The following is a 25,927-nucleotide window of genomic DNA, read 5'->3' on the forward strand; positions in this document are numbered from 1 at the left end:
CCAAGGCGACTGAATGAAACATCCAGAACCATAGCCCCCTGCCCTCCTGCCCTGTCCCTGTCCCCCGCCAGGCCCACCCCTAAATGACAAGTCCCAGTGCTGTCTAGCGGGCTGGCCCGAGCCTGCGCTGGGAGCTGCAGCAGGCTGGGGCAAGTATTTTTGGGTGAGAGATGGCTTTGAAAACAGTTTGAAAAACAAAAGAAAAAGCGTAGAAATAAACTTTATGCCTGCCTGTCTGGTCCCAAGGCCTCAGAAGCTGTGGGTGCTGCCTCCTGGTGGTAAGGCCTGCAAACTGCACCTCTGGGACCCTTCCCCCTGGACTTGATTTTCAGACAAGGCTAGAGAATGAGCCTTTTTTTTAATTTTTCTTTTTCTTTTTTCTTTTTTCTTTTTTTTTGACAAAAGCTTGTGACTAGGCCCATTTGTTTCCGGGAAACAGCAGACGGTGAGCCGCAGGGCAGGGCCTCTCCATGCCGTGGATTCCCGCCTGTCCTTTCTCATATAATCTCAAGTGAGGCTTATTTACAGCTCCTTGTCTGCCTTCCACCGGGGTGGCATTGGAGTGCCTGCCTGGCTATCCTTACCCCACATCTCTTGGGGATCGTTCCCTCTTAGGACACATGGCCTTGCCTCACTGGCTGGAGTGACTGTGTGGTATTCCCTCTCATGAGTGTGTCATGGTGCATTTAACCCTTCATCCCCTGCAGATGGAAGGTTAGGCTGGATCCAGTCTTTTGCAACCTGAACAATGTTGGAGAGATACCATTTGTGTGCTGGGGGAGACGCAGCCCTAGAAGTGAAGCTGATGTAGCAAGGGGAGCCAGGGAGGCACATTGTAAATGGTGGGGGGTCATTCCAAATGGCCCTCGAGAGTCCATTCCACCACGAATATGCGAGGTGCCTGTGTTCCCTGCCCCACCCCCGGCGTGACAGGTAGAAAGTGATATTTTTCCTAATTCTAATTTGCATTGATTTTCTTAGGCTAGGGATTTTGAATCACGTGTGTATCCTAAGGGCCAGGCAGGATCTATGTTTCATTTCCCACGGAAAGCCTCAGATCACTGGTCTGGGCAGAGAGGAATGAGAAGCTGGGGCACCTTCTTCATGTCCTCAAGAGCAGCGAGTCTTTGTTCTGGTCATTCAAACTCAGTGCCCTAAAAATGACCATTATGTGACCTTGCATGGCTCTGTGGGGCGGCGGGGCTCAGCTGGGTGGGTCTTCTGCTGCTCTTGCTTGGGGCCTCTCGAGCAGATGGTCCTGGGGATGGAGCCATTGGAGGCTTGGCTCTGATGCTGCGATGGTCGGGGCTCGCTTCTCCTGCAGGTGATCTCAGGGCCTATCCCTCTCCATGGGGCCTCTCCACCTGGACGACTTGAGCGGTTCTCAAAGCTCCCAAGGGAGCAAACACCGAGGCTGTCAGGCCTTCTTGAGGTGGAGGCCCAGAGTGGCACAGCCTCACCCCCACGGCACTCTCCTGGAATGAGTCTCAGATAGTCCACAAGGGCGTGATGTTGAGTGACCGTACTCTGGGCATGGTGGATCAGCTGCTGGACGGTGAGAGGCACCCCCTGCAGGGTAGGTGGACAGCTGCCCCCAGGGCCTTACACGGCAAGGCCAGGGGACGGCCACCCTGGCCGGTGATCCCGACTTCCAGGCAAGGCGCCTTCCTTGCATCCCGGCTTGTTTGGAGCCTCGAGGACATCCCTACTGAGGGTCCCACAGGAGCCTGGGTCTGGACAGGGACCCTCTCACCTCAAGTCAGACGCCTTTCATCCCCAACAGCAGAGGGACTGATACCTCCCCCTGGCCACCCTCTGTTGCCCGAAGCCAGCCCTGACTTTGTGCAGGCGCCACTCACCTTCCTGAGGGTCCTCCCGCCTCCCAGCTGGCTGTGCTCCCAGCCACCCTCCCTGCACATGAATGGGCCAACGAAGCCCAGATAGCAATGTCGGCCCATCACATGTCCCCCAGCCTGACCCCATATCCAGCATCCCAGCACCCACCCTGTTCTCCCTGCTGGCACCCACCTGCCTCAGCCCTGCTTCATGGTGTCAGAGGCAGGCCTATCCTCCTGGCACCTCGACCCAGGAAGCCACTGGGCAGCTCCTCCAGCCAGGGCCCTCCTCCCCCGGGCTGAGGCTGTGTGGTGGGGTCACCGGATGGGAGGGAGGGAGGCCTTGGGGCCCGGGGTCCCTTGCCATTACCCAGCAATTCCAGCTGATGCCTCCACATCTTTGGAGTTGGGTCTGATTGGTGATGGGTCGGGGGCTTCTCAGTGTTCTACAGCCCAAATACTGCCCAGCTCCAGAGGCTCCTATCGTACCAGGAGCAGTTGTTGCATAAGTCCTTCCTGAAGATCATGAGACACCTGGCGAGTGAATGACACCCTGTGTCCCATGGGCCAGGGGAGACTCAAGCCCCTCATGGGGCTGGCAAGAGGCCGAGTCCCAGCCATGGCCTGACTTGGGATGGGGATTCTCCATGAGTTGGAAGTTTCCTTTTCCTGCCCCAGAGGATCCAGAGGTACTGGGACCAGGGCTGAGCTCTGGCTAAGCAGGGCTAAGGGAAGTGTGTCCACCGGGCGTCGTGCATGGACGTGTTGGGAGACCCCTGTCCACCACCCAGGGTTCTGCCTCTTGAGGAAGGGTCTGCAGAGGGGCCTGAAAAGGAGGATTGCAGGGCAGCTCAGGAGGCCCTGAGTACCTCTGCCCCTCCCTGCAGGGCAAGGAAGGACTGTGCATTGAGGGTTTCATGCTGCGGTGGCTCCTCCGGTGTTTCATTGATGGGGTAAGGAGGCACAGGGAGACCCCAGCCCATGGACACAGTGCCCAGCTGCCCCAGCTCAGGGGTCCAGCTCCACCAGGAGGACTCGGCTCACCCCCAGCCCGTAGGAGGCACAGGCAGGTCCCTGCGTGACACACAAACCAGGCCCTGCATGAGAGGGTGTATCCCACGGCAGAGGCCAGGGCTCAGGCCCAGCCTTATGGGCAGACTGGACCAGGACCCGACTTGGGAGGGCCCAAGGAAGCCCCAAGTCCTCAAGAAGCCCCTCCTTCCAGAAGCAACAGCGCTGCTGAGGTGGGTCCCCCATGAGGAGCTGCAGGACCTTGTCTGACCCTGCTTTATAGGGGGCTCTGATCCCATGAAGAGGGGTTCCCAGCACTCCAGGAGACTGAAACCCCAGGCGGCCCTGCTCAGGCCTCTGACCCCAGCCCAGAAAGGCAGGTCCTCCCACAATTCCTGTCCCCACAAAATCCTTCGGGCTCACCCTGCAACTGTGGGATGTGCTCATCTTGGAGGGCGAGCGGATACTGTCGGCCGTGGCGCGTGCATCATTCAGAATACACAGGGCCCGAGGGTGCCTGGGGGAATATGCAGGACAGACCCCGGCTGGCCTGAGGGAAGTGTCCTTACACTGTCCCTGTGACTCTCTGCTCTGTCTTGAAGGGAGGGTCTGGCCTGGTGGGCTGGGCAAGGCACGATGACACTGAGCCCACCCCCGACATGACCCAGATGAAAGTCAGGAGTGTGGTGAGCACTTCCTACCCGCCCTTCCCCTGCTCTGGCCTCCTGTGCACAGCTGGACCCCGGGGTGGCCAAGGAAGACCAGGCACCACCCAGTGGGAGGTGGGCCTGGTAGAAATGGGGTGCAGGCACAGATCCCCCCAAGGGACCCCTCCTGGCCTGATACCCGCCCTGTCCCTAGAGCACCTCATGAAGCTTTCCTGGAGCACCATCTGGGAGTTTCAGGAGCGACTGTTTCAGAGCTGGGCCCGGGAGGACAACGTGGTCCTCAGGAACCTTCAAAACTCCATGAAGGAACTCACAAGGAAACACTGGGACCTGCCACCCCCAGGTGGGCTCCAGCACCAAGTCCCCTCCCAAGTCACCCTCTGGGGCAGTGAATGGTGGGGAGTGCCCTGGCCCCACCCGTCCTCCTACCTGGCCTTCCTCCTGCACCTCTCCTTCCTCCTCTTCCTCCTCTACTCTAAGGAAGTCAAATGGGTCTGCCGCTCCTCAGGGCAGGCGCTGAGTGCATGTGTGCTGGAAATGAGGTGCGGACAGGCAGGGGCTGTGGGCAGGACCCCCCAACTTTCCTCCCACCCCTTTCCACATTGTCCCCATCGCCCCCTCAAAGGGCCCTGAAGGGCACTGGGGCAGTCAGATCCAGGTGTTGAAGCCCCCACCCCTGCCTCCAAGCAGCAGGATCCCTCATTCTTGAGTGCCCCTCCAAGGCTGTCAAGACAACAAGCCAGGGAGACAAGAGAGAATCAGTGTCCCTGACCCAGGGAGGATTCAGGCAGAGGGCACAGGGGGAAGCCCTGACCCAGAGCCAGAACCAAGAGTTCAGCCGGGCGTGGGATTTGTCCGGCCCTGGCATGGGGTGGACGGCCTGGAGGGCAGAGGGAAACCCGTGCCCATTCACTTCTCACCCACTGTGGAGACAGACCCCATGTGAGGTGGCAAGGGGACTGGGTGACAGCGAAGGTCTCTTTCACCTAAGGCCTGAGTCAGGGCTGCTGAACAGCTCTGAGGTGAGGGTGTGAGGCAGGAAGCCCTGAGCCAGCCTGAAGCCTGGGAGCCGTTTCAGGACCGACCTGAGGTTCCCTGAAAGCTCCCCCACCCCAGGCTGCACACAGCCCTCACCCTGGGATCAGCAGCCTGCAGAGGTGTCCTCAGTGTCAGGCCAGGGGAACACACGGGGACCCCAAGGACTCCAGAGGCCCAGGCCTGTGGGGCCCAGCCCTGGAGAGGCCCGATGGGCTCGGTGACCATGTGTTTTTTTCAGCAGAACTGAAGTGAGGGTCCTTGAGGGCGCCCCCTGGCATTGGACCCCTATGTGAGGGGTACAGACTGGCCCTCCCCACCCCACCAGCTCAGCTCCAGGGACTCATGCCATCAGTCCCTCTGGGACAAAAGCCTTGTCCTCCCTCAGCCTGGCCTGATGGAGCTGTCCCCAAGGCTGAGGCCAAGGCCCAGCAGCAAAAGGAGGCTTCACCAGAACCCAGGGCAGCAAGCCCCTCTGTGAGGGGCCCAGAGGCTCAAGATGAGGCCAGCCTGTCGCCCAGTGAGGTCAGGCCTTGCACATGAAAATGCCTGTGCTGGAACTCTATGCCACAGCTCCCAACAGACCTGGATGTTGGGAGTCCATGGTTCCCTAACTGCAATTTTGAACAGGGCTACTGGGCCCGTCACTTCAACATCTTACCTGGGCAGCTCTGGAACCACAGGACAGGCCCAGCCCAGCAAGCCCACTGGGACCCCGACACCAGGCCCTGTCTGGGCTTATGACAGGATGCAGGTCGAGAGACACCCCAGCAGCAAGGTGGCACCTCCCTGCAACCCCCCTCAGTAGAAGAACTTGGAATGGAAGGAGCCCAGACGGCAAACGCCCAGCTGCCTTCAGCCCCAGACGGCTGCCGGACCTTGGTTTTTACTGCTGTTTTATTGTTTGGCCTTTGGGCCTTGGAAAATCCATTTAGTGGGGAACTTGGTCCCATCAAGGCCTCTGGAGAGTAGGCTGACCATGGGGGTCCTGCAGCCCCAGCCAGCCAGCCTCAGCCTCAGGCCAGGGAGCCACACGGGGACCCCAGGACTCCAGAGCCCCAGGGCTGTGGGCCCAGCCCTGGAGAGGACCCTGAGGCCTCTGACCCCACCTGTGGGTCAGAGCCTGTCCCCCAGGGCCTGAGTCCCAGGCCCAGAGGGACCTGGCTTCAACCCAAGTTGTCCTAGAACAGGGGCATCGCAGGCCTCCAGGTGACCACACAGGGGACCAGGGCACTGCAAGCCCTGACGCTGTAAGGATTCACATCAGAGAACCTGAGCAAGCCAGGCCAGAGACGCTGAGCACTTGCAGTGATGACGATGTGGAGGGCTGGCTCAAGGGGGTCAACAGCTGTGAATGCTGCTGCCTCTTCCCCGCCTCATCGCTGCAGTGCAGGCAGTCTGCACCCCAGAGCCTGGCCCAGCAGCACCCCGAATGCCCTAGTCCACTATGCCAACATGGCACCCGGAGGCTTCAAGGCCCTGTCTGCCGCACCACACGCCTCCTGGAGGCCTCGTCCTGCAGCCTAGCCCCTGCCGTAGCCACAGCAGGCACCACTGCCAAGCGCCTTCCAGCCGGGCTTCCCAGAGGACAGAAGCACCCTGCAGTCATTGCCTCAGCAGCTCAGACTGTGAAAATAGTTTCGTCCACATTCCCATGTTCCCACCAAAAAATCCCTGCAGAGGATGCTCTTGATCCTGAGGTGGGGAAAACAGCACACTAGGTGGATGGAGTCAGCTCCTTTCCCTGGTCACCATGATTGCTGGATGGCCCACAAACAAAGCAGCCATCAGGCATGGGAGGGAAGAGGCTCATCATCCTGCTTGTTCCCTGACCAGGCCAACACCACTGCCGAGTGCCCCATCTGCTGATGAGAGACGTGATGTCCATCCCTGGACTGGCATCGTTTCCCAGGAGGACCGGCTGGCTACCTGTGGGCAGGGTGCCCAGTGTGGAGAGGGCTGAGATCGGCCTTCACTACAGGGAGCCCCTACCTGGACATAGACTTGCCAGCCCTGCCTGTTGCCATCACAGCAGCCCACATGGCATTGCTTGTGACCAGGGTACCTCATTCACAGTGAGGGACATGCAGCAGTGGCCTGACTAGGGAACTAACTGTTCTCGCTACGTCCCCCACCACCTGGAAGCAACTGGACTTACGATCGCTGTTATGCTGAAGTGGTGAGGTTGAATTTTATGCTTTCTACTGGAAGCCAGTGTATGGTGATGATTCTCCCACAACCAGGTGTAGTTCTGAGTGAAGGTGTGAAAGTGGACGATGTTCAGTGTTGCACCGCATGTCTCAAAGTTTTCCTCTGCCTGTCCTGGAGAAATGGAGCTTTGCTGGTTGGAAGGTCTTAGGACCCAGGAAGAGTGAAGCTTCCCCCAGGGGAACACAACAATGGTTCTATTTAATATGAGGAGACAGGACTAAGTCTGAAACCCCGGGGCATTCTCTGGTGTTCTTAAGTGTTTCCAAGTAAAGGAAGTCAAGTAACTTGCCACAAAGGTTTGCCACAGAAGCATCTGAAAAAGGAGGGGGCAGAACTATTCAGAACTCAGAGGCTTCAGAACCGAAGATGAGGCCGAGAAGACTCCTGACCCGCTGAGGGCAGGCGAAGTGTGTGGCGGCGGCTGGGAGAGGACGTTTATAGAGGTCCGCCATGGCCTCGTGACCTGTCACAGAACCGCGCACTTGAATAGCTGTGCACATCTTTTCTCCACTGATGATAGTATTTCTTTGCATTTGCTACTCTCCACACAGGGAACTTGCTACAAAATGCACATAACCACAGCCCGAGTCTTGCAATCTGAGCCTGGCAAGGATTCAGCATGTCAAGGGCTTCAGGTCTGAAGGTCCGTGGCTGTCCTGAATCCTGGATGTCACCTTCTTGCCCAAAAAAGGAGGGACGAAGCTCAAACAGCAGCAGGCCACTCACAGAAAGGGACGAAACGTTGAATGCGTGGCCTTCCTGACACCCAAACAAGACTTTGGGCACAAAGCCAGGCTGCAGCTTTGGCCACTGACTCAGGCCAGGAACGCCCCCATGCAGGCCGGTGTGCCCTGGCTGCTCTTCTCCCTCCTGCCACCCTCTCTTCGGCTGCTTGTGTCAATAAAAGGAAAACCGGCCAGTTTTCAGAGAAAATGTAGCTTTATTATGACATAGGAGAGACTACAAAGCATTGGGGGGGAGGAGGAGGAGTGACACAGCTCCTCAAAATGGGAGGGGAAAGGAAAGAGTAAACATCTTGGTAAATAAAGTCTCCAACCACAGCACAGTCATTGGAATTTTTTTCTTAATTTTTATTTTCAAACTTACAGTAAACAAAACAATCACTTAAATTGTCAAAAGAACAGCAATTTTACACAATGAAGAGCATACACACCAAGCCAAAATACAATAGCACTCAGGTCTATATGTTGCAGTGGTGCTGGCGCTGAAGGGAACGCCCAGGGAGGTTGCAGTGCTCACCAGGAAGCCCAGGTCCACGGAGGGAGCCCAGGTCCACGGAGGGAGCCCAGGTCCACAGAGGGCCCCGGGGCCGGAGGGAGGCGGCCCACACTCCCAGCACATCCCCTACCTCAAAGCACTCCCTTCAGGCATCTGAAGAGGGAAAGGCCATGTGTCTTCCTGGGAGGCACTGAAAGGCCAGCCAGCATCTCCAAAATGCAGGCCATTTTGACACTGCTGTGAATGTGTTGGGGTCACCGAGGGGGCCCCTTAGTGGTCAGATGCACTTTGTCACAATTTACACCTACATAGGGTGATTACTAGGCAACGGGAGGTTTCCTGAATTTCATAGCCAGATGGGGAGCTAAAAGGAGAGATTCCTGAACCCAACGTGTAAATATTTTGTTCTGACAAATTCACAAGAGCACATCAAACACAAGACCTAATGCAAGGGGCAGTGCCGGGGCCGCCGCCGCCTCCTGTGAGCAGCTCTTCAGCAGCAGCATCGAGTAACTGCTTAGAACGGTAATGCCACAGTGGAATAAGGGGGACTAACTTGGATACAAAAATTTAGAATAATGCCCACCAAGAATGCATGTGACTCCATCTCTCTTCCCAGTTCTAATGTTCTCAGAACAGCAGCCACCCCTGAATGCAAGTGGAGACCGGAAGGGGACTAGGGGTTAGCCGGCGGGAGGGGAGGCAGGGTCTGGCCAAACCCGGGCAGCTGCCAGAAAGGCCCAAGGCCCACACACTGCCTTCTGCACTCCGCAAGACACCCCAGTAAACCAGGGTGTCCCAAGGTGGCAAGCCTTCAGGAAGGCACTGCCCAGCTCACAATCCTGTGGGCCAACTTCAGTCAACTCTCCTTTCCATTAGATTTGTTCCTGATTAAAAGACCGCTCATAGGCCGGGCGCAGTGGCTCACACCTATAATCCCAGCACTTTGGGACACTGAGGTGGGTGGATCGCCTGAGGTCAGGAGTTTGAGACCAGGATGGTCAACATGGTGAAACCCCATCTCTACTAAAAATACAAAAATTAGCCCGGCGTGGTGGCGCATGCCTGTAGTCCCAGCTACTTGGGAGGCTGTGGCACGAGAACTGCTTAAACCCAGGGGGTGGAGGTTGCAGTGAGCCGAGACTGTGCCACTGCACTCCAGCCTGGGCAACAAGAGCAAAACTCCATCTCAAAAAAAAAAAAAAAAAAAAGACTGCTCATCCTCAAAAGAGATCTTCAAAGCACTGTCACCCAAACAGCAGAACTTGGTCACATGGGGCCATTTCTGAAAATCTCGGCCCATCTCTGTTTCTCTGTTAATTTTATTTTATAAAAACATGCTTCCATGTGAATTCTTTAAATGCAGAAAGACAACAGAAAATGAACTGAGCACGTGGGCAAGAAACCGCATCCCTCAGGCTTCTGCCACGCATGATGGTTCTGCAGGTTATGATCGCCAAGTCCTGTGTTTTCTACACTGAGCAGTGAGTAGCTACTCAGCTGCCACTGTCACTGCCCCCTCCCCAGCCCAGCCAGCTAAGGAGCTGGGTCTGGTCCCCACCAGCTTCTCCATGGCCAGTGAGCTAAGAATAGGTTTCACGTTTTTAAACAGTTAAAAAAAAAAAAAATCTTAAGTTTCTTGACATGGAACAATATATGTAATTGAGATTTCTGTGTCTAAAAGTTGTACTGGACACAGCCACACCTCTGTACTATTTATGGCAGAGACCATACAGCCCACAGAGCCAACAGTGTTTACTCCCTGGCTGTCTATAAAAACATCTGCCCACCGCTGAGACAGATGATCCTGTTCCTGCAGGACTGAAGAAGCCTCAGTTCAGATGCAGCTGGGGCTCCCGGGACAAGCACAGCCCGAGACACAGTTGCTTCATAAACTGTATTTCAGTACTTTTCCTCCCCCTTGTCCCTAGTTTATAATTTCTCAGTGGACAAATGGACAAACCATCTCTGTTTGAATTTGAATACACAGATACATGCAAGATATCTTACAAGGAACAATGCACATCCTTCTACTTTCTCTTTCAGCTCTGCTGACAAGCTCAATCACGATGTCATTTTACTGCCACCACGCCCGAAAGTACACCAAACGTAAAGCAGAGGCAGACGAGACAAGATGCAGGCTCCACCAAAGGCCACTCCAGCTTCGCGACCAACACCCTTGGCTGCCAGGCAGCGGTAGCCAGGCAATGGGACAGAAGGCAGACGAAGAAAATAGGAGGGAGGGAACCCATCAGACACTGGCAGAGGCTGCATTTACTCCAGACTGAGATGACAGAGACACCGTATGAGCTGCAGCACAACTCTCCTCTGCTGCGCCCACTGCCAGCCACCAGCAGACACCAAGGCACCCAGAGGAGCCAGGCACACAGGGCCACAGGGCGGGCAGCAACATAAACGGCACCGATTAAAAAACAAGACTCACTCTCGAGACTAAAGGAGAAGTTACCTAAATTTCAGTATAAACTCAGTAATTCATTCACTTTACTAGTATTACATTTATGAAATTCACCTTTGTGGAAAAAGGAGCGGGAGAGGGATAAGAAAATGCCTGTTTCTAGAAAACTGTGAGATGCTTCCACGTGCAGCTTGATGCTAAGTTACCTGCGGAACAGACACGCTTGAAAACGCGACGTAGTGTCCTTACTTCGAAGCTAGAAGGCTGCTTCACAGCCACTGAGAAAAATGGAGGTGAAGAGTTCCATACTCTCCGTATTTTAACACTAAAACACCAACAGAAAGGCATCTGCAAGGCCCTCTGTCCCGCACACTACACCTCTCTGTCTTCAGCTTACTGCTTTAATGGACCCATAATCTTACAGCAGGTAGGGACCTTTCCACACCGAGTGCTGGGGAACACCAGGCGGCGGTCACTCTGTGCTGTGAGGCCCCCGTTGCAGCCCCGTATCATGAGGACACAAGAGATGCTCTGGTGACGGGTGTACGCCGCTCCTCCCACCCAGAGCACACCCCTCATCTCATCCATCTTCAAAGCAGCTCCGGGAGCCTCTCCGTCCATGTGGTCCATCCCAACCCGATGGGTCCAGGTGCGGAGGGGCCACATCTGCATGGGAGGTGGTGTCACCAGGCCAGGGAGGCGGCGGGAGGCGGGGGGGACAGGGAGGATCACTTTGTGAGGCTTGCCAATGCGTTGCCTTTGTTTTTCTGACTAGCTGCAGATAAGGCTACTCGTATTCCAGGAACTGTTTGTGGTAGAACAGCAAGTACCTGTGGAGGCAGAGGGAGGGAGGAGGCTCACCTCTAACTCCTAAGACAGGAGCCAGAACAACCCACCCTACACGAGAGCCCACGTGCTCTGTGCTCTGCACAGGTCGGCCAGGCCCGAGTTGATGGTTTTGGCTTTAGTCCGCAAGGAGGAAAGAGTGCTTCGCTGGCTGGCCCTGCCCATCTCTGCAGCCTGACCACCACCCCCACCTGCCACGAGGTCACCCATTGCCTCACCCGACCTCCCACAGCCTCTCCCCCACTTGTGACAGCCCCATCCTTGTGCAGAGCCCACTGTTTTCAAGTGGGTCCAGTCCAGATCCACCTCATCGCCCTGAAGACTGTCCTTTATCCCAGATTCTTCCAAATAAAACCTCTCAAGAGGGCTTGGCTTCTGTTTTGCTCAGAATGTAAAGTGCAAAGCCCTCAGGGAGTTCATGGCAGCTGGGGTCCCCTTGACCCCTGGAGGGTCAACAGGTTTCTATGCCATGAAGGAATGAAACTGGAAAAGAGAGAGGCACTGATAAAAAACTGATGTGGGCCGGGCCCAGTGGCTCACGCCTGTAATCCCAACACTTTGGGAGGCCGAGGCAGGAGGATTGCCTAAAGTCAGGAGTTTGAAACCAGCCTGGTCAACATGGTGAAACCCCATCTCTACTAAAATACAAAATTAGGCGGGCATGGTGGCGCGTGCCTGTAATCCCAGCTACTTGGGAGGCTGAGGCAGGAGACTGACTTGAACCTGGGAGGCAGAGGGTGCAGTGAGCTGAGATCATGCCATTGCAGTCCAGCCTGGGCAACAAGAGCAAAACTCCGTCTCAAAAAAAAAGAAGAACTGATGTGTTCAGTTCACGCGGTTAAAAAACAACTGCTCTGATGTTCTCTGTGCTAAGGGAATGCCTCCAGAGAGGGCCTTTACTCAGGCACCTCTTCTCCCACCTGAGCGCACATCAAGACTGGCATCCCATCCAGAACAGGCCTCGTTACTTCGGCAAATGAAGGTCAACACCTTCGAGTGGTTCTAGGCTCAGACATGGGCTGGTCTCAGCTATACCGGAAGGGAAGCACCGTGGCCACCGCAGGGCCTTCCTCCCACCCCACAGGACGCACCCTTCGCTGTCCAGGACGTCCTTGATGCTGGCCTTGGTGATGATGGCATCGTCACACTTGAACCACTGGTCTTTGTGCTGCCGGATAAAGCTGGTGTAGTGGCCACTCTCCAAGGTTCCTTGATGGTTAACAACAGCAAACAGGGAATACCTAGTGCAGGAGGAAGGGAGAGGGAGGGCGCAGGTGACTCGATGCCCTCACTCGAGGTCATCACCATCAGAAACCAGGCAGCCCAGGCAGGGAGCGGGAGGCCTGTGGGCCTGTCAACCCCCAGGGCCTCAGGCTGATGCACAGGAGGCTGCAGGAACTAAGGGAGCCTGGTCACCCACCTTGGCTCTAGCCCGGGTCCAGGCGCTTCCTGGAACCACATCTAGTGGGAGTGGTGACTGTAGTCAGCAGTGGGGATCCTGGAACACCCCAGCCTTTCATACTTTCTACAACCCCAAGGCAAGAAGAATGGACACCGAGCTTTCCAGATGGAACCTCCCTCCTGCCAGAGGCCAGGAGTGGGGCTAGGCTCCTCCAACAGGAGGGAGCATTTGTGGCGCCACATGGAGCGGCCTTTCCTAGTGGAGCTGTGGGCAGCCAAGCGGGAAGCAGGTCAGTGGCGGGGGATCTGCTGGGCGCCCTACAAGGCAGACAGGAGCCCACCCCCAGCTCTTGGCCAGAGGCCCCAGACACCCACACCGCTGAGCACCACTTACTTGTTGTCATTGTTGAGACTGTCCGTGGGCTGCTGGTACTGTCCATTCATCCTGCTCTCTTTGCTGTAAAAGACAACGGCAGGATTCAGCATCATTAAAATCATGAGGCCCGGAGACAAAAGGCTCTCGTGAAACCAAGAGTTATCCACGCTTGACCATGCAGACGCTGCACCAAGGTGCACTTTATGCTTCAGGCAGAAATTTCCCCATGTTTCATGAGGACACTGATGCTCGAGCTGTGGAGGCCCCTGCCTCAGAGCACACCTGGGTCCTGAGGCCACCTGGCATGGCCCCTGGTTCTTCCAAGGTGGGTCCTGAATAGGGCTGGTGATGGGAGCTATATCTAGAGGAATGTGAGTTTGGTTTGGGACAAAGCAGATGGTGAAGGCGCTCTGCCTCCCACATGTAAAGGGTTAGCTTGAAAGGGTAAGCTGAATCCATTCTACAACCTAGGCAGGTGCCTCCTCAAAAGGGACAAAGATTGCTGCTCATTATTTCATGACCAGCACCTCTCCTGGTGAGATGGGGGAGAGGCGGTGCTGGGAACAGGAAGCCATGCACATTATTTACTGCATTTTCCCACAGCTGTGTTTGGCAGGAAACACCAAGATCTTTGAGACCCTGACCTTAGAACAGTACGGTCACCTCCCTCAGTACGTGACCATCGTGGTCATACTGATAACATGTAGCTCTGACTCTGGTCTTGTTTTATTCAGGAGGTCATCTGTGTGCCACAGGGGGGGGACAGCTATGAGAAAGGACACCAGGAAGAGGCCGCTAACTACCAAAAGGCAACATGCTTTCCACGGTGCTGGGGCTGGGACTGTGGCCACCAAAAAATAACACCCTGCAAATAACAACATCCACGTCTCAACCCTCAGAACCTGAGACTGGGACCTCATTTGTAAAACCAGTCTTTGCAGAGACTCAAAGCAAAGATGTTGAGATGAGATCCTCCTGGATGATCTGCCTGGGTCCTAAAGCCAGTGACCACGGTCATGACAGAGAAGCAGAGGGAACTGGACAGACTCAGGGGAGCTGGCCATGTGACCCGGAAGCCAGGGGAGTGACACAGCTACAGAAGGAACACGTGGAACCACCGGCATGGAGGCGGTGAGGAATGGAATCCTCCAGACCCTTGTAGGACACGGGGCCCTGCCAACACCTTGATTTCAGATTTCCGACCTCTAGAACTGTGAGGAGATTAATTTTAAGCTGCCAGGTTTTGGTCATTTGTCACAGACCCACAGGAAACTCCTATGTGGCTCATGCATTAGTAAGCAGCTCAATTCCAAGTGCCCCAGAATAGGCAAATTTGAAAAGGAAAACGCAATCTACAACTGCAAAACCAACTATGTCTGTCTGTACTTCAACATCTGTTCTATGAACTAAAGTGTTGCCTTCTCGCTGTGATCCCACCTTGAGGACTTTGCCGGTTTGAAAGTGGATTGAGAATTGTTGAGAAACATTCAAAACAAAAACAGGGTATCTGACGAAAAACAACTCATTAATGTGTGCCGTAGCTTAAGATCAGGATAAACAGATTTGGGGAAGGTGGGGTTTATATTAGTATCAACAGTCTTTTTTTTTTTTTTTTTTAGACGTAGTCTCGTTCTGTCACCAGGCTGGAGTGCAGTGGCGCGATCTTGGCTCACTGCAACCTCCACCTCCCGGGTTCAAGCGATTCTCCTGCCTCAGCCTCCCAAATAACTGGGACTATAGGTGCCTGCCACCACACCCAGCTAATTGTATTTTTAGTAGAGACGGGGTTTCACCATGTTGGCCATGATGGTCTCAATCTCTTGACCTCACAATCTGCCCGCTTCGACCTCCTGAAGTGCTGGGATTACAGGTGGGAGCCACTGCACCCGGCCAACAGTCATCTTATCATAGGAGCTCCGAGCTGGATTCCTGTCCTGATAGGATCACAGCCCCTCCGGACACAGAACGGGCCTACACCCCCACCTACCTGGAGGCCATGAAAGGGGTCATGTCCAGCTCCAGGGGGAAGGACACATACGTGGTGATCTTCCGCCGCAGCTTGGCTGAGTGTTCAAATCGCTGCAGAAATAGGAAGGGGGCAGAGGGAAGAGGAAAGAAGATCAGAAATGTCACTGGAAGCTTCAGGGCCTTCTTCCAATGACAGGTGTCTGTGTATTGAACTGCCTTGTAGCTACATCTAGAATTACAGATTCAAAAACACAATGGTAATCCACCCAAGTCCTCATTTACAGGGTTCAAGTCTTCAAATGATGGGATTGTTCAGTGGTAACACCAAGGGTACAAAAAGTAATCTTACAGCAAACCCAGCAAAGCACAGAAAACAAAACAAAGATCCATGGCCCGTGGCAGCAGAAATGAACAAATTGTTCCTTTCACCAGACAGAAGACAGTCCTTTGCCTAGATCAGGAGTCACCTATTCCAGCCAGCAAGCTAGGAATGGGCGCTTTCCATGTTTAAAGGGTGGTGAAATGAAACAACATGTAACAGAGAATCGTATGATCGCGCGCAGCCTATGGAGCTTGACATCTTCACTATCTGGGCCTTTAGAGAGAGCTTGCCAACTCCTGGACCAGATCTGCATGCTGAGGGCCTTTGTCTTAAAATAAAACAGAAAACCTGAGGAGGGGGTAGCTGGAGGAATGGTAGAAGTAATAAAAACTTCACAACCACTCTACTCCCAAGAAAACTCACATCCTACTTTCACTGTGAAGCCACTGATTTTGTTTACCGCAGCACAGACAAAAGGACAATTCACAGACGGGAGGACAATTCCCTCACACCCTCCCTTCCTTGGTGTTCTTCCTGCTTGCTGCAATTATAAAAAATGTAACTGCACAGCAAACCAAAAGGCTGAGGGCCATACTGTGGACTAAAAACTAAGTCTGCCATTAGAGTTGGCTTTCTAGAAAACTTACTTTGAGATGAAAACAGGCTACGATGGGCAGTTTCTTCATAGTGAGCTGCTTTGTGGACTCCTGGTAGCTATGGCAACCGCTGCACTTGATCTTGGCGCTGCTGCCCAAGTGCTCTGGTCTGGTGAATCTACAGACGTTCAAAAAAGACAGGAGCGGTAAGGGAGATGCGAGAGACGGAAAAATGACAGGAAAGAGATATTTTATCTCTTTCATTGGGTTGATTTCCCTACCAAAAACATACACTTAACAACTAAAAACGAAACAATGAAAAAAAGAGAAAATGCTGTCCACCTTTGCTGCCTGTCTCTTTACAGAATATTTATCTTAACTATTTTGTTTCCAGGAAAGGCCTGGGGAAATGGTAATAATTTTCTAAGTACCATATGACCCAGCAGTTGAATTTGAGCCAGAAAAATGACAACTAATGTTCACACAAAAACTGTCCACAAATGTGTACCAGAATGTTCCTCCTAAGAGTCACAAAACTGGAAACACCCCGTTTCTTCCCATGGCTGAATAATTAAAGAAATTGTGGAACACTGTACCATGGAGTATGAGACAGCAGCAAAAAAGGAAAGAACTACTGATCCCAAGCTGTACCCTGGATTCGTCCCCCGAGAATTAGGATGTGCAAGAAAAGCCAATCTCAAAGGGTTCTCTGTTACATGATTCAGTTGACATGACATTCTGGAATTGTCAGGTGTATGGAAATGCAGGAGTCCAGGGCGACTAGGGTTACGGAGTGGGTGGTGAGGGAGGAGGCAATGGAGATGCTGGGTACTTTCTGCATGAATGTCTGAATCCTGGCCAGGGCGTCACACCACAGTGCTGAGGAGGTCACCATCGGGGCACCGGGGTAAAGGGTACCTAAAGGCTTCTTACAACTGCATGTGAATCTACAATGATCTCAACATAAGCAGTTTCACATAGAGAGGTGAGAAGTTGGCCAGGTGCGGCGGCTCACACCTGTAATCCCAGCACTTTGGGAGGCTGAGGCAGGTGGATCACCTGAGGTCGGGAGTTCAAGACCAGCCTGACCAACAGAGAAATTCTGTCTCTACTAAAAATACAAAATTAGCCGGGTGAGGTGGTGCATGCCTATAATCCCAGCTACTCAGGAGGCTGAGGCAGGAGAACCGCTTGAACCTGGGAGACGGAGGTTGCAGTGCGCCGAGATTTGCCACTGCACTCCAGCCTGGGCAACAAGAGCAAGACTCCATCTCAAAAAAAAAAAAAAAAAAGGCGAGAGGTCTGGGAAAGGTAATTTCCTGACAGTGCAGAAGCAGGAGGTAGGAGGGCTGCATCAGAAGCGTGTCTGGCACAGGTGTCAGCTGCCACTGACAAAACCTGCAGAACAGATGATTCAACAAAGCACACGCCAAATTTTGAAGCTGAAACACCAGCAAAAAATTCACTCTTTTCACAAGCAGGTATGGAAAGCCCTTGTTTATGCTCTGGAAATTCTGCCATCTTACCTAGGGCAAGATGAGGGGGCCTCTGGGCAAAGCTGCACCTGTTTCGTTGCTAGCTTTGTGATCTGCTCTCCAAAGGACTCGAAAAGGAGCCTTTGCTTGCAATACAAAGTGGGGAAGGGCGCACTCTACCTCTCCTCCACCTTCCCAGGAGTCAGCACCACGTTATGTCTCTCCTACCAACACAGGCTTCCTACACATTGTAGTTTGTGAAGTGTGGTTTCTCCCTCATGGCCTGCTGTTTTGGCAAAGCTTTCATTTTATTGGAATTTATGATTAAATTTAATTTAGCTGCAAAGACTTTCTTTAAAAAGGTTTTGGTTGGCCGGGCGCGCTGACTCACACCTGTAATCCCAGCACTTTGGGAGGCCAAGGCAGGCGGATCACCTAAGGTCAGGAGTTTGGGACTACCCTGGGCAATGTGGCGAAACCCAGTCTCTACTAAAAATACAACAGTTAGCCGGATATGGTAGTGGCCACCTGTAATCCCAGCTACTCGGGAGGTTGGGGCCGGAGAATCACGTGAACCCGGGAGGTGGAGGTTGTATTGAGCCGAGATCGCGCCACTGCACTCCAGCCTGCACTCTAGAAAGAGCGAGACTCCGTCTCAAAAAAAAAAAAAAAAAATCACAAAATCAGCTGGGCATGGTGGCACACACCTATAGTCCCAACTACTCAGGAGGCCGAGACAGGAGACCAAGGCTGAGCCCTGGACACTGAGGCTGAGCCCAGGAGATCGAGGTTGCAGTAAGCTATGATGGCACCACTGCACTCCAGCCTGCATGAGAGAGCAAGACCCTATCTCAAAAAATAAAATAAACATGCAACTTTGGTCCTGCTGACTATGCAGCCAGACAGAAACCAAAGGCTCGTACCTCTTCTAAGGGATACTTCCACTCAACAAGGACTCTTCTGCATTACCTTTAATTGATGCAAATAAAACAAAGGCTATAAAACAGACAAATTTTAGGAAGGTTTTCTGCTGTCTTTACAATTGTATGCTACAGCTACTTAAATACATTTTTTTAAAAAATCACTCACAGGTGTGGTGGCTCATGCCTGTGAGCACTTTGGGAGGACAAGGTGGGTGAATCACCTGATATATCACGAGTTCGAGACTAGCCTGGCCAACATGGTAAAACCCCCACTCTACTAAAAATACAAAAATTAGCCAGGCGTGGTGGTGCACACCTGTAGTCGCAGCTACTCAGGAGAATCACTTGAACCTGAAAGGCAGAGGCTGCAGTGAGCAGAAATTGCACCACTGCATTCCAGCCTGGTTGACAGAGCACAACTCTGTCTCAAAAAAAAAAAAAAATCACTTTGTAAATATTATTACTTATCCCAAATGAAGCAGTACATGCACAATTTCAAAACCGGCCCTAAGAGTACAGAACATCACAACTAAGTTTTAATCATGTGCAGAGAAGGCCGTGGACCATGGGGAGAGGCCCGGGCGCATCTCAGCTCACACTCCGGGGTAGGTGATTAGTACAAGGGCTAAGGGAGCAGCCAGTTTGGCTCTGGGTTCATTTACATGCGGAGGTTGGAGCAGCAGATGCTGACACTGACATCTGGCGCTGTGCGAAGCTGGGGGACAGAAATATTGAGTCATCTGGCCAAAACAAAGGACAAACTACCACCAGAGACTGCAGCCAATCCAGGCTCATGCTGCATCTTTGCCCAGGCTCTGTCCTGGGCATGTGAAAGAGCCCTGCTTTGGTCCTGATGGAGCACAACCTTCGGGCCAGGAGACACGCCCCCACCATGGGGGTGCAGGCCTCTCACCGTCGCAGGCAGTCCGTGAGCGTGGTGGTTCCCGACACGTGGCTTTCCCCGTTTACCACGTTGCCCTCGCTCCCTGGGCTCAGGGGCCAGAATGGGGTGGAAGAGCCGGGGAGATCCAAGCTGATGTCCCAGAAGGGGTCGATGGTGGTAGAGACTCCACTGGAAGCAGAGGGAAAACAATGGCTGTGAGGACTGACACCCACCCAGCTCCAGAGGCAGCCCGGGGTGGAGGCCGTTCCCACATCCCTTCCCCGCTGTGCCCTTTGTCACACTGACACTCAGGTGGGATGGGGCAGGAGCGAGAGCAGCAGTGCTCACACCCAACGTGTCCTGGCTCCCAAGGTGGCCCTGGGGAGGGGCCTGTGTGAACTGGGAAGGTGAGGGGCACTCCTCAAGCAAGGACTTCCCAGTCTGGAGACCATCACAGTCACTGAGGGACGTGGGAGGAGGATAAACTCATGGGCCCTGTCAGAGGCTCTGAATCCACAGGTCTATCTCAGCTGCATCTAGAACTTGGGGCCTGTGACCCTAGGCGACACTGGAGACCCCTGCACATTTCACAGAGCATGCCCAGGCCAGGCCCAGCGGCCCGCACTGGACATTCAATGCTGCATCTCACAAGGCCAGTTCCTTGCTAGAAATTTATTTAACAATATAAAAAACAAAAACTTGCAGACTGGGAAATTCACTCTAGGTATTTATACAGGATTTAAATCTTGAGACAATCTCCTACTAATGGAATTCAGTAGTTAAGGGACAGCGAGGAGGTCCAACTTGCTCAGAGCAAACTCGGTTTCTAATGCTCAGAGACAAGGCCCCGAACGGTCTACGCTCCTTACAGAAAACGGCCCCCGTGACACAGGCAGCACTGGCCTTTCCCGACATTTGCTGGTCTTATGCAGTTTAGAAGTGACAATCCATTTCGGGTTCTGAAATACTTTCGGTAGATCATGTCCAGGGTTTTTAAACTTCAACTGGAGTAAAGAACAGAGCCAGGCACAGTGGCCCACGCCTGTAGTCCCAGCTACTTGGGAGGCTAAGGAGGAGGATCACTTGAGCCCATGGGTTCAAGGCCAGCCTGGGCAACATACACAAGACCCCATGCCTGAAAAAACAAAAACAAAAACCAGTAGCATGCACTGAGGTTGGGTGAGAGGGTCCCCTAACCTAACAAAGCAGTGGATTCTCCCTACACTCAACACTTGAGGCGCTAAGCAGAGACCACACCCGAGAAGAATTAGGGCCACTACATCAGAAAATGGAACCAGAAACCGTAAAATAATGAAAACTAACACACTTTGAAGCACGTATAAAAACAATCCACCATGCATGATCCACGCCTTCTTGAAGAGGGCTCTTTCACTTGGTCCCTGGTCAAGGACTGTAAGATGAGAAATGGTGGGGGAAGCTTCCAAGAACACACTGCTGGCTGTGGACAACAGCCAAGACCTCAACACGAAGGGCTCGCATCCCGAGGGGACACCTGCCCTACGACCTCCCCAAGAGGAAGCACCCCCACCCCACAACCTTCGCGCTCAAGGCGTCTATTAATCATTTCTCTCGTAGCCTCCTTAAAGACCTCTCAGAGCACACACAGCTCTGGAGACTGGGAGCTCTGGAGACTGGGAGGATGTCAGTATGGCCCCAGAGGGTTTGACATTGCCAAGCACGCAGCCTCTCACTTACTGGCAGACTTGGCAGGTGACGTCTGACTGCAGCCCGCCCGTGAAGATCTGGTCTATGATGCAGTTGCAGTGGTTGGGGTTGTTGGCCTTCTTCCCATTGTCATCACCTGGAGACAGACCACGGCTCTGGGATTAGCGTCTCCCCAAATATGGGGAGTCTCTAAGGGAAGAGCAGTTCACCCTGCAGAGGCCTGGGGGAGCCAGGGCCAACGCTTTAAAAGCCCATGTGAGGACACTCCTCATTTTAGCAGAGGGTCTCCTCGTTATTTTAATATGATGAGAAATCACAGCACTTGGATTTTCAATGCTCCTTTTTCTCATTCCCTAACAAGAGCCCCACAGCTTCAGTCTTGCCAAGAAAACCCACCTAATGCCCAGTGACTGAGCAGAATAATCGATTCTCATTATCATATAAAGAATGAATCAATATTGTTCCGGTGATACAGCTGAACATATGGTGGGCCAGGAACACCTGGGGAAGCCCCAGCAACCTCCCTCCCTGAGTAGGTATCATGGTGCCCCAAGTTCAGAAAGTGACACCGCAGGACACAGGCTGTCCTCATCAGCTGGAGCCCCCAGGGGACAGCTTGTCTTCCAGTCAGTTGCATCTGGAAGCGCCACTCCCACCCTCTCTATTCAATACACGCTTCATTCATATCCATGTGTGCAGATCTGTGAAGAAGAAACTTAAGGAGCGGAACTTAATTCATATGTGGAATACATATTCTACATAACTTCACTAGACAGTGGGGACAGGGCACAAGGCCTGTACATCACAGTTCAAAAACGCTGAATCATGACAGAGGAATAGAGAAGGGCCACTGAGTCTTCTGAGAGCGGAAGGTTTAAGATTAGAGAGAAAAATGCTTCCCAGAGGGATCTCAAATTCATGGGACAAAATTCAGGGGACAAGAATATCCATACAGGAAGATGCGAAGAATGATGAACAGAATGGCCAGGCGCGGTGGCTCACGCCTGTAATCCCAGCACTTTGGGAGGCCAGGGCGGGTGGATCACGAGGTTAGGAGATCGAGACCATCCTGGCTAACACGGTGAAACCCCGTCTCTACTAACAATACAAAAAATTAGCTGGGCGTGGTGGCGGGCGCCTGTAGTCCCAGCTACTCAGGAGGCTGAGGCAGAAGAATCACTTGAACCCAGGAGGCGGAGGTTGCAGTGAGCTGAGATCGCACCACTGCACTCCAGCCTGGCGACAAAGCGAGACTCTGACTCAAAAACAAAACAAAACAAAACAAAGATGAACAGAAAGATGCCATGAAGGCCACAAGGACAAACAACTGCACGTAACCAATGGCACGTGGCCAGGCCACCTCGCTGAACAGCTCTGGCAACCAGGTTTCTAAACAGAAGAACCTTATATTTCTTTTCAGACATTTCCAAGGGAATTCTGTCAGAAGCACGTCAGAGGTTTTGTCACATTTTTGTCATGTGAACATTTTAACAGCAATGCATTTTTGAGCAAGTGATTTTTAGAACATCTTTCTGCTGCTTACAGAAGGCTCTTTGTTATTCTCACTAGGTGCTTGGGATAACAGCGTAGTCGACTTCCACAGTGGCTCTTTCCTCTCTTATAAATCATACTAGGACATGAAATTCTACCTAGTAAGCTACTAAGTAACTTTCATTTGATTTCTAGGTAAGAATGAAAAGGATCACGCAGTTTTTCAGAGGAAAAAAAGTAAGTACCAAAAGAAAACAGAACCCAAAGTCACATTTGACCAAAACCAGCCATTTTAGCTCAACCGTGGGTTGTTTCTGGGCTGTGATCTCAGAACCCATAGGTTGTGCGTAAGCGCCTAGGGCCTGGGTGCACAGCCTTCAGATGGATGAGAAGCGATGGGAAGGCCAGCCTACCAAGCTGTTCAACTTGGTGAACCGTCAAAATAGGACTCTGTTCTCTAAAAGACTCCAAGTTAAAATTAACTGGTAGGATATCGGCTACAACTAGCTGTGCCAGCCCAGAGGCCACGGGAAACTCACTAGCAGCCAGGTGCCCTGTGACCTGAGCGCATGCGTTCTCAGAGCGTGGCATCTGAACCAGCGGCATCAGCATGGGCTGGGAACTGATCAAGAGTGAAGAAGCCCCTGCCCCCCACAGACCTGCTGAATCAGAAATGCCAGCACGGGCTTTAGGAAGACCTGCAAGTGACCAGCCCACACTCATCTGAGAATCACCCCTCAGTCTCTCTGCCTGTATGGATAGACTTCAGCTGCAGGTCCCTCACACTGGGATCTCCACCATGAGGGGTGGGGAGGAGCCGATCTTGGCTCAAGTCGTTCATTCCCAGCCTCCCGCCTCCAGCGCTAAGAGCTGCCCCCGCCAACTACCAACACCACACATCTCTGAAAAATCATGAGGGTACCACCCTGGGGCCAGGCTGTGGGACTATGTTGGGGGAGATGGCCCAGGTCCAATGAGACCCCAAGAGAAGCTTTGCTCGTCCTGTGTCCCAGCTCTCTTGGCTATTTCAGAGCAACCATCAGTCCTTTTGGAGAGTCCCCAATGGGAAGGAGACAGCTGGGTGATTAAGTTGTGTTGGGGGGATGTCCAGAAGCCTCAGGCCTGATAACCCACAGGGTCCCAGAAATGCCAGGGCAGGTAGGGGCTTCAAAGCACAGGCCCAAGAGGGCTCCAAGAGCTTGCTGTTCACTGTGATCGGTCACTGAGGACCTGCCATACTGCTGCAACTACTTCCTTGCCTCTTAAAAATAAACTAGGAGGAGCCTCTCTGAGGTCATTAGTTGTGGTGACCTCAGAAACAAATGACAACAAGGGCTACAAAACAATGGAATGTGTCGCCTGTGCCCCTTTTTGCACGAGTGCATACATTCGCTTTGCTTCCTTCCCCTTCAAGGAAAACATCCTGCCCTGGTGGAGGGTGCAGAGCCCAGGGCCCACCTTTGCAGTGTCGGTGGAGCACATCCAGGGCCGCGATGAGGAACTCGTGGGCGTCCTGCTGCTCGTAGCCTGCCAGGTGCCTCGCGTGGGTCCACACCAGGTGCAGCAACTTATACGGGATGTGAGGGGACCGGTGTCCAGAGTAAAACTGCCAGAGATCGGGGAAGGAAACCTTGTCAGGAATAAATATAGACTCTGAACACAGAGTCCACACAATCAAAACCTTTATAAGATGCCTACCATTGGCTGTGGCTCATTTGACACAAATGGTTCAATTTTACTTTTCTACTTTTTGCAAAGTCTATTTTTATCTGGGCTCACTGGACTTTGAGTCTTCATATGAATTTTTACCTTTCCACCGTCTAGTTTTCCACATATAAGCCTAAAAGATGAATTATGACTTGCTACTGTGAGATCACATGCAAATAAAAGTGACTCGATTTGCCCAATACTAGTTTCCTCAAAGCACTAGCCAAACCACTCAGGCCCATGGACACCAGCACCTCTGCAAAGGGAAGCACATCAATGTGATTACGCAGAATTCACCAGCATCAGCCACAGGACTCTCTGCCTCTGAGGCTAATGGCAATTAGCTGAGGGCTTGCCAGCCAGTCCTCTCCAACAGCTCAACTCCAGACCCAGACCCAGCAGCACACCTTCCATCCCACGGCTTCCTCACCAGGTCAGAACCCACAGAGGGGTCTTGTCTGTGCAAATACAGAATTCACGGCAGTTTTATTTCTCATCAAAAAAACCCAAAACCACAGACCACCCAAATGTGTCTGAACTGGGGAACAGACAACGAAACCATAACCCATCTACATAATGGAACCCAACTCAGACATCGAAAGCACACATCATGGATGCACGCAAGACACGGGTGAATCCACCCAGTATTATGTTAAGCAGGGACAGCCAGATTCAGAAAGGCTACTTCCTGCATGCATCCATCCGTATGATGCGCTGGTAAAGGACACTCAAGGGACCGAAGACAGATCGGCAGCTACCAGGGTCTGGGGACTGGGGGGTGACTTCGGAGGGGCACGAGGGAGTTCAGAGAGGTGACAGTTCATCATCTTGAGTAGCAGCAGTTACACAACTATGCATTCGTCAAAATTCATCTATCCATACGCTAGAAGGTGGATGTGACTGTAATTTACACCTTAACCAACCTGAGTCTAAAAACAATCTAACACAAGTGAGCTTATCACTAAAGTCAGTGATAAAACCACCCACCAACTTCCCAGCTGCACCCTCCTTTCTCCTATTTGGGCCGTGCCCCCAGCAGTTATGGCACATTGCGGGTACTTTGAGGAAATGGGTTAGGCTCGACCAGAGGCTAGCAATCTGTTTTTGAAAGGCCCAGACAGTAAATAATTTCAGTTTTGCAGGTTGGATAGCCTCTGTCCAACTGCTCAACTCTGTGCCTGTCCCACAAAAGCGACCAATGACCAGACAGACATGAGTGAGCTGGCATGGCTGCGTCTCTCGCAAAGGTTACGAACTGGAACAGGCCAGGGCTGTTGGCTGGCTCCTGTGCAAGGCACCTGAAGAACAGGCACCAGCCTGGTTATTAGTTGAGGTGACTGAGCTGCTTCAGCTCTGAGAAGCATGTCTAGGTCACGGAGCCGGTGGGGGCTGAGGTGGCAGCCGTGATACGCCTTGCCCTGAACGCTGCCATGCTCTGATGCCGGGGACGGACGTGGACAGGAACACCACACGTGCAGCGCATAGCTCATGAGGACAGAGGCTCTGACGGGGCATGCTTAGAGAGGCCTGGCAGTGGAGGAGACTCGCACACCAGGAGGACGCAGGAGGGTGACACATGCGTGCCTTTCTGAGGCAGGAAGGTAGACCACGGAGGAAGAGGAAGGGGGAGAATCATCCGTCTTTAGAGACAAATGTCACCCACCAGGGAAGTCTCTGCCACAAGCCTCTCAAAGGGCTTCTCCTTGTTCTGAGTCAGCAGTGCGTCCCGAAAAATCACGCCAGGTCTTCCCTTTTTGGAAAACTGTGTTTTCCATAATAGACATGTATATTAAACATTAAGTTACTACAAAAAGTTCTAAATGTATCTTCCTTTATCA

At 52.9% G+C, this 25,927-nt stretch overlaps 1 protein-coding gene across 1 annotated transcript in view; it reads right to left on the reverse strand.

Moving 5' to 3' along the window:
• Window positions 1-7,830: 7,830 nt before the first annotated feature.
• Window positions 7,831-25,927, reverse strand: part of USP22 (ubiquitin specific peptidase 22) — a 43,473-nt gene continuing 25,376 nt past the window's right edge. The window contains exons 6-13 of the mRNA XM_009251395.4: window positions 23,841-23,988; window positions 20,922-21,027; window positions 19,236-19,394; window positions 15,976-16,102; window positions 15,026-15,117; window positions 13,057-13,119; window positions 12,353-12,502; window positions 7,831-11,245 (exon numbers count right to left, since the gene is read on the reverse strand). Coding sequence (XP_009249670.3) covers window positions 11,203-11,245; window positions 12,353-12,502; window positions 13,057-13,119; window positions 15,026-15,117; window positions 15,976-16,102; window positions 19,236-19,394; window positions 20,922-21,027; window positions 23,841-23,988 — 888 coding nt within the window. The 3' untranslated portion in view covers window positions 7,831-11,202. The remainder of the gene's footprint in view (window positions 11,246-12,352; window positions 12,503-13,056; window positions 13,120-15,025; window positions 15,118-15,975; window positions 16,103-19,235; window positions 19,395-20,921; window positions 21,028-23,840; window positions 23,989-25,927) is intronic.

This window comes from Pongo abelii, chromosome 19, assembly GCF_028885655.2.
Source record: "Pongo abelii isolate AG06213 chromosome 19, NHGRI_mPonAbe1-v2.0_pri, whole genome shotgun sequence".
In the NCBI taxonomy this organism is placed as follows: domain Eukaryota; kingdom Metazoa; phylum Chordata; class Mammalia; order Primates; family Hominidae; genus Pongo; species Pongo abelii.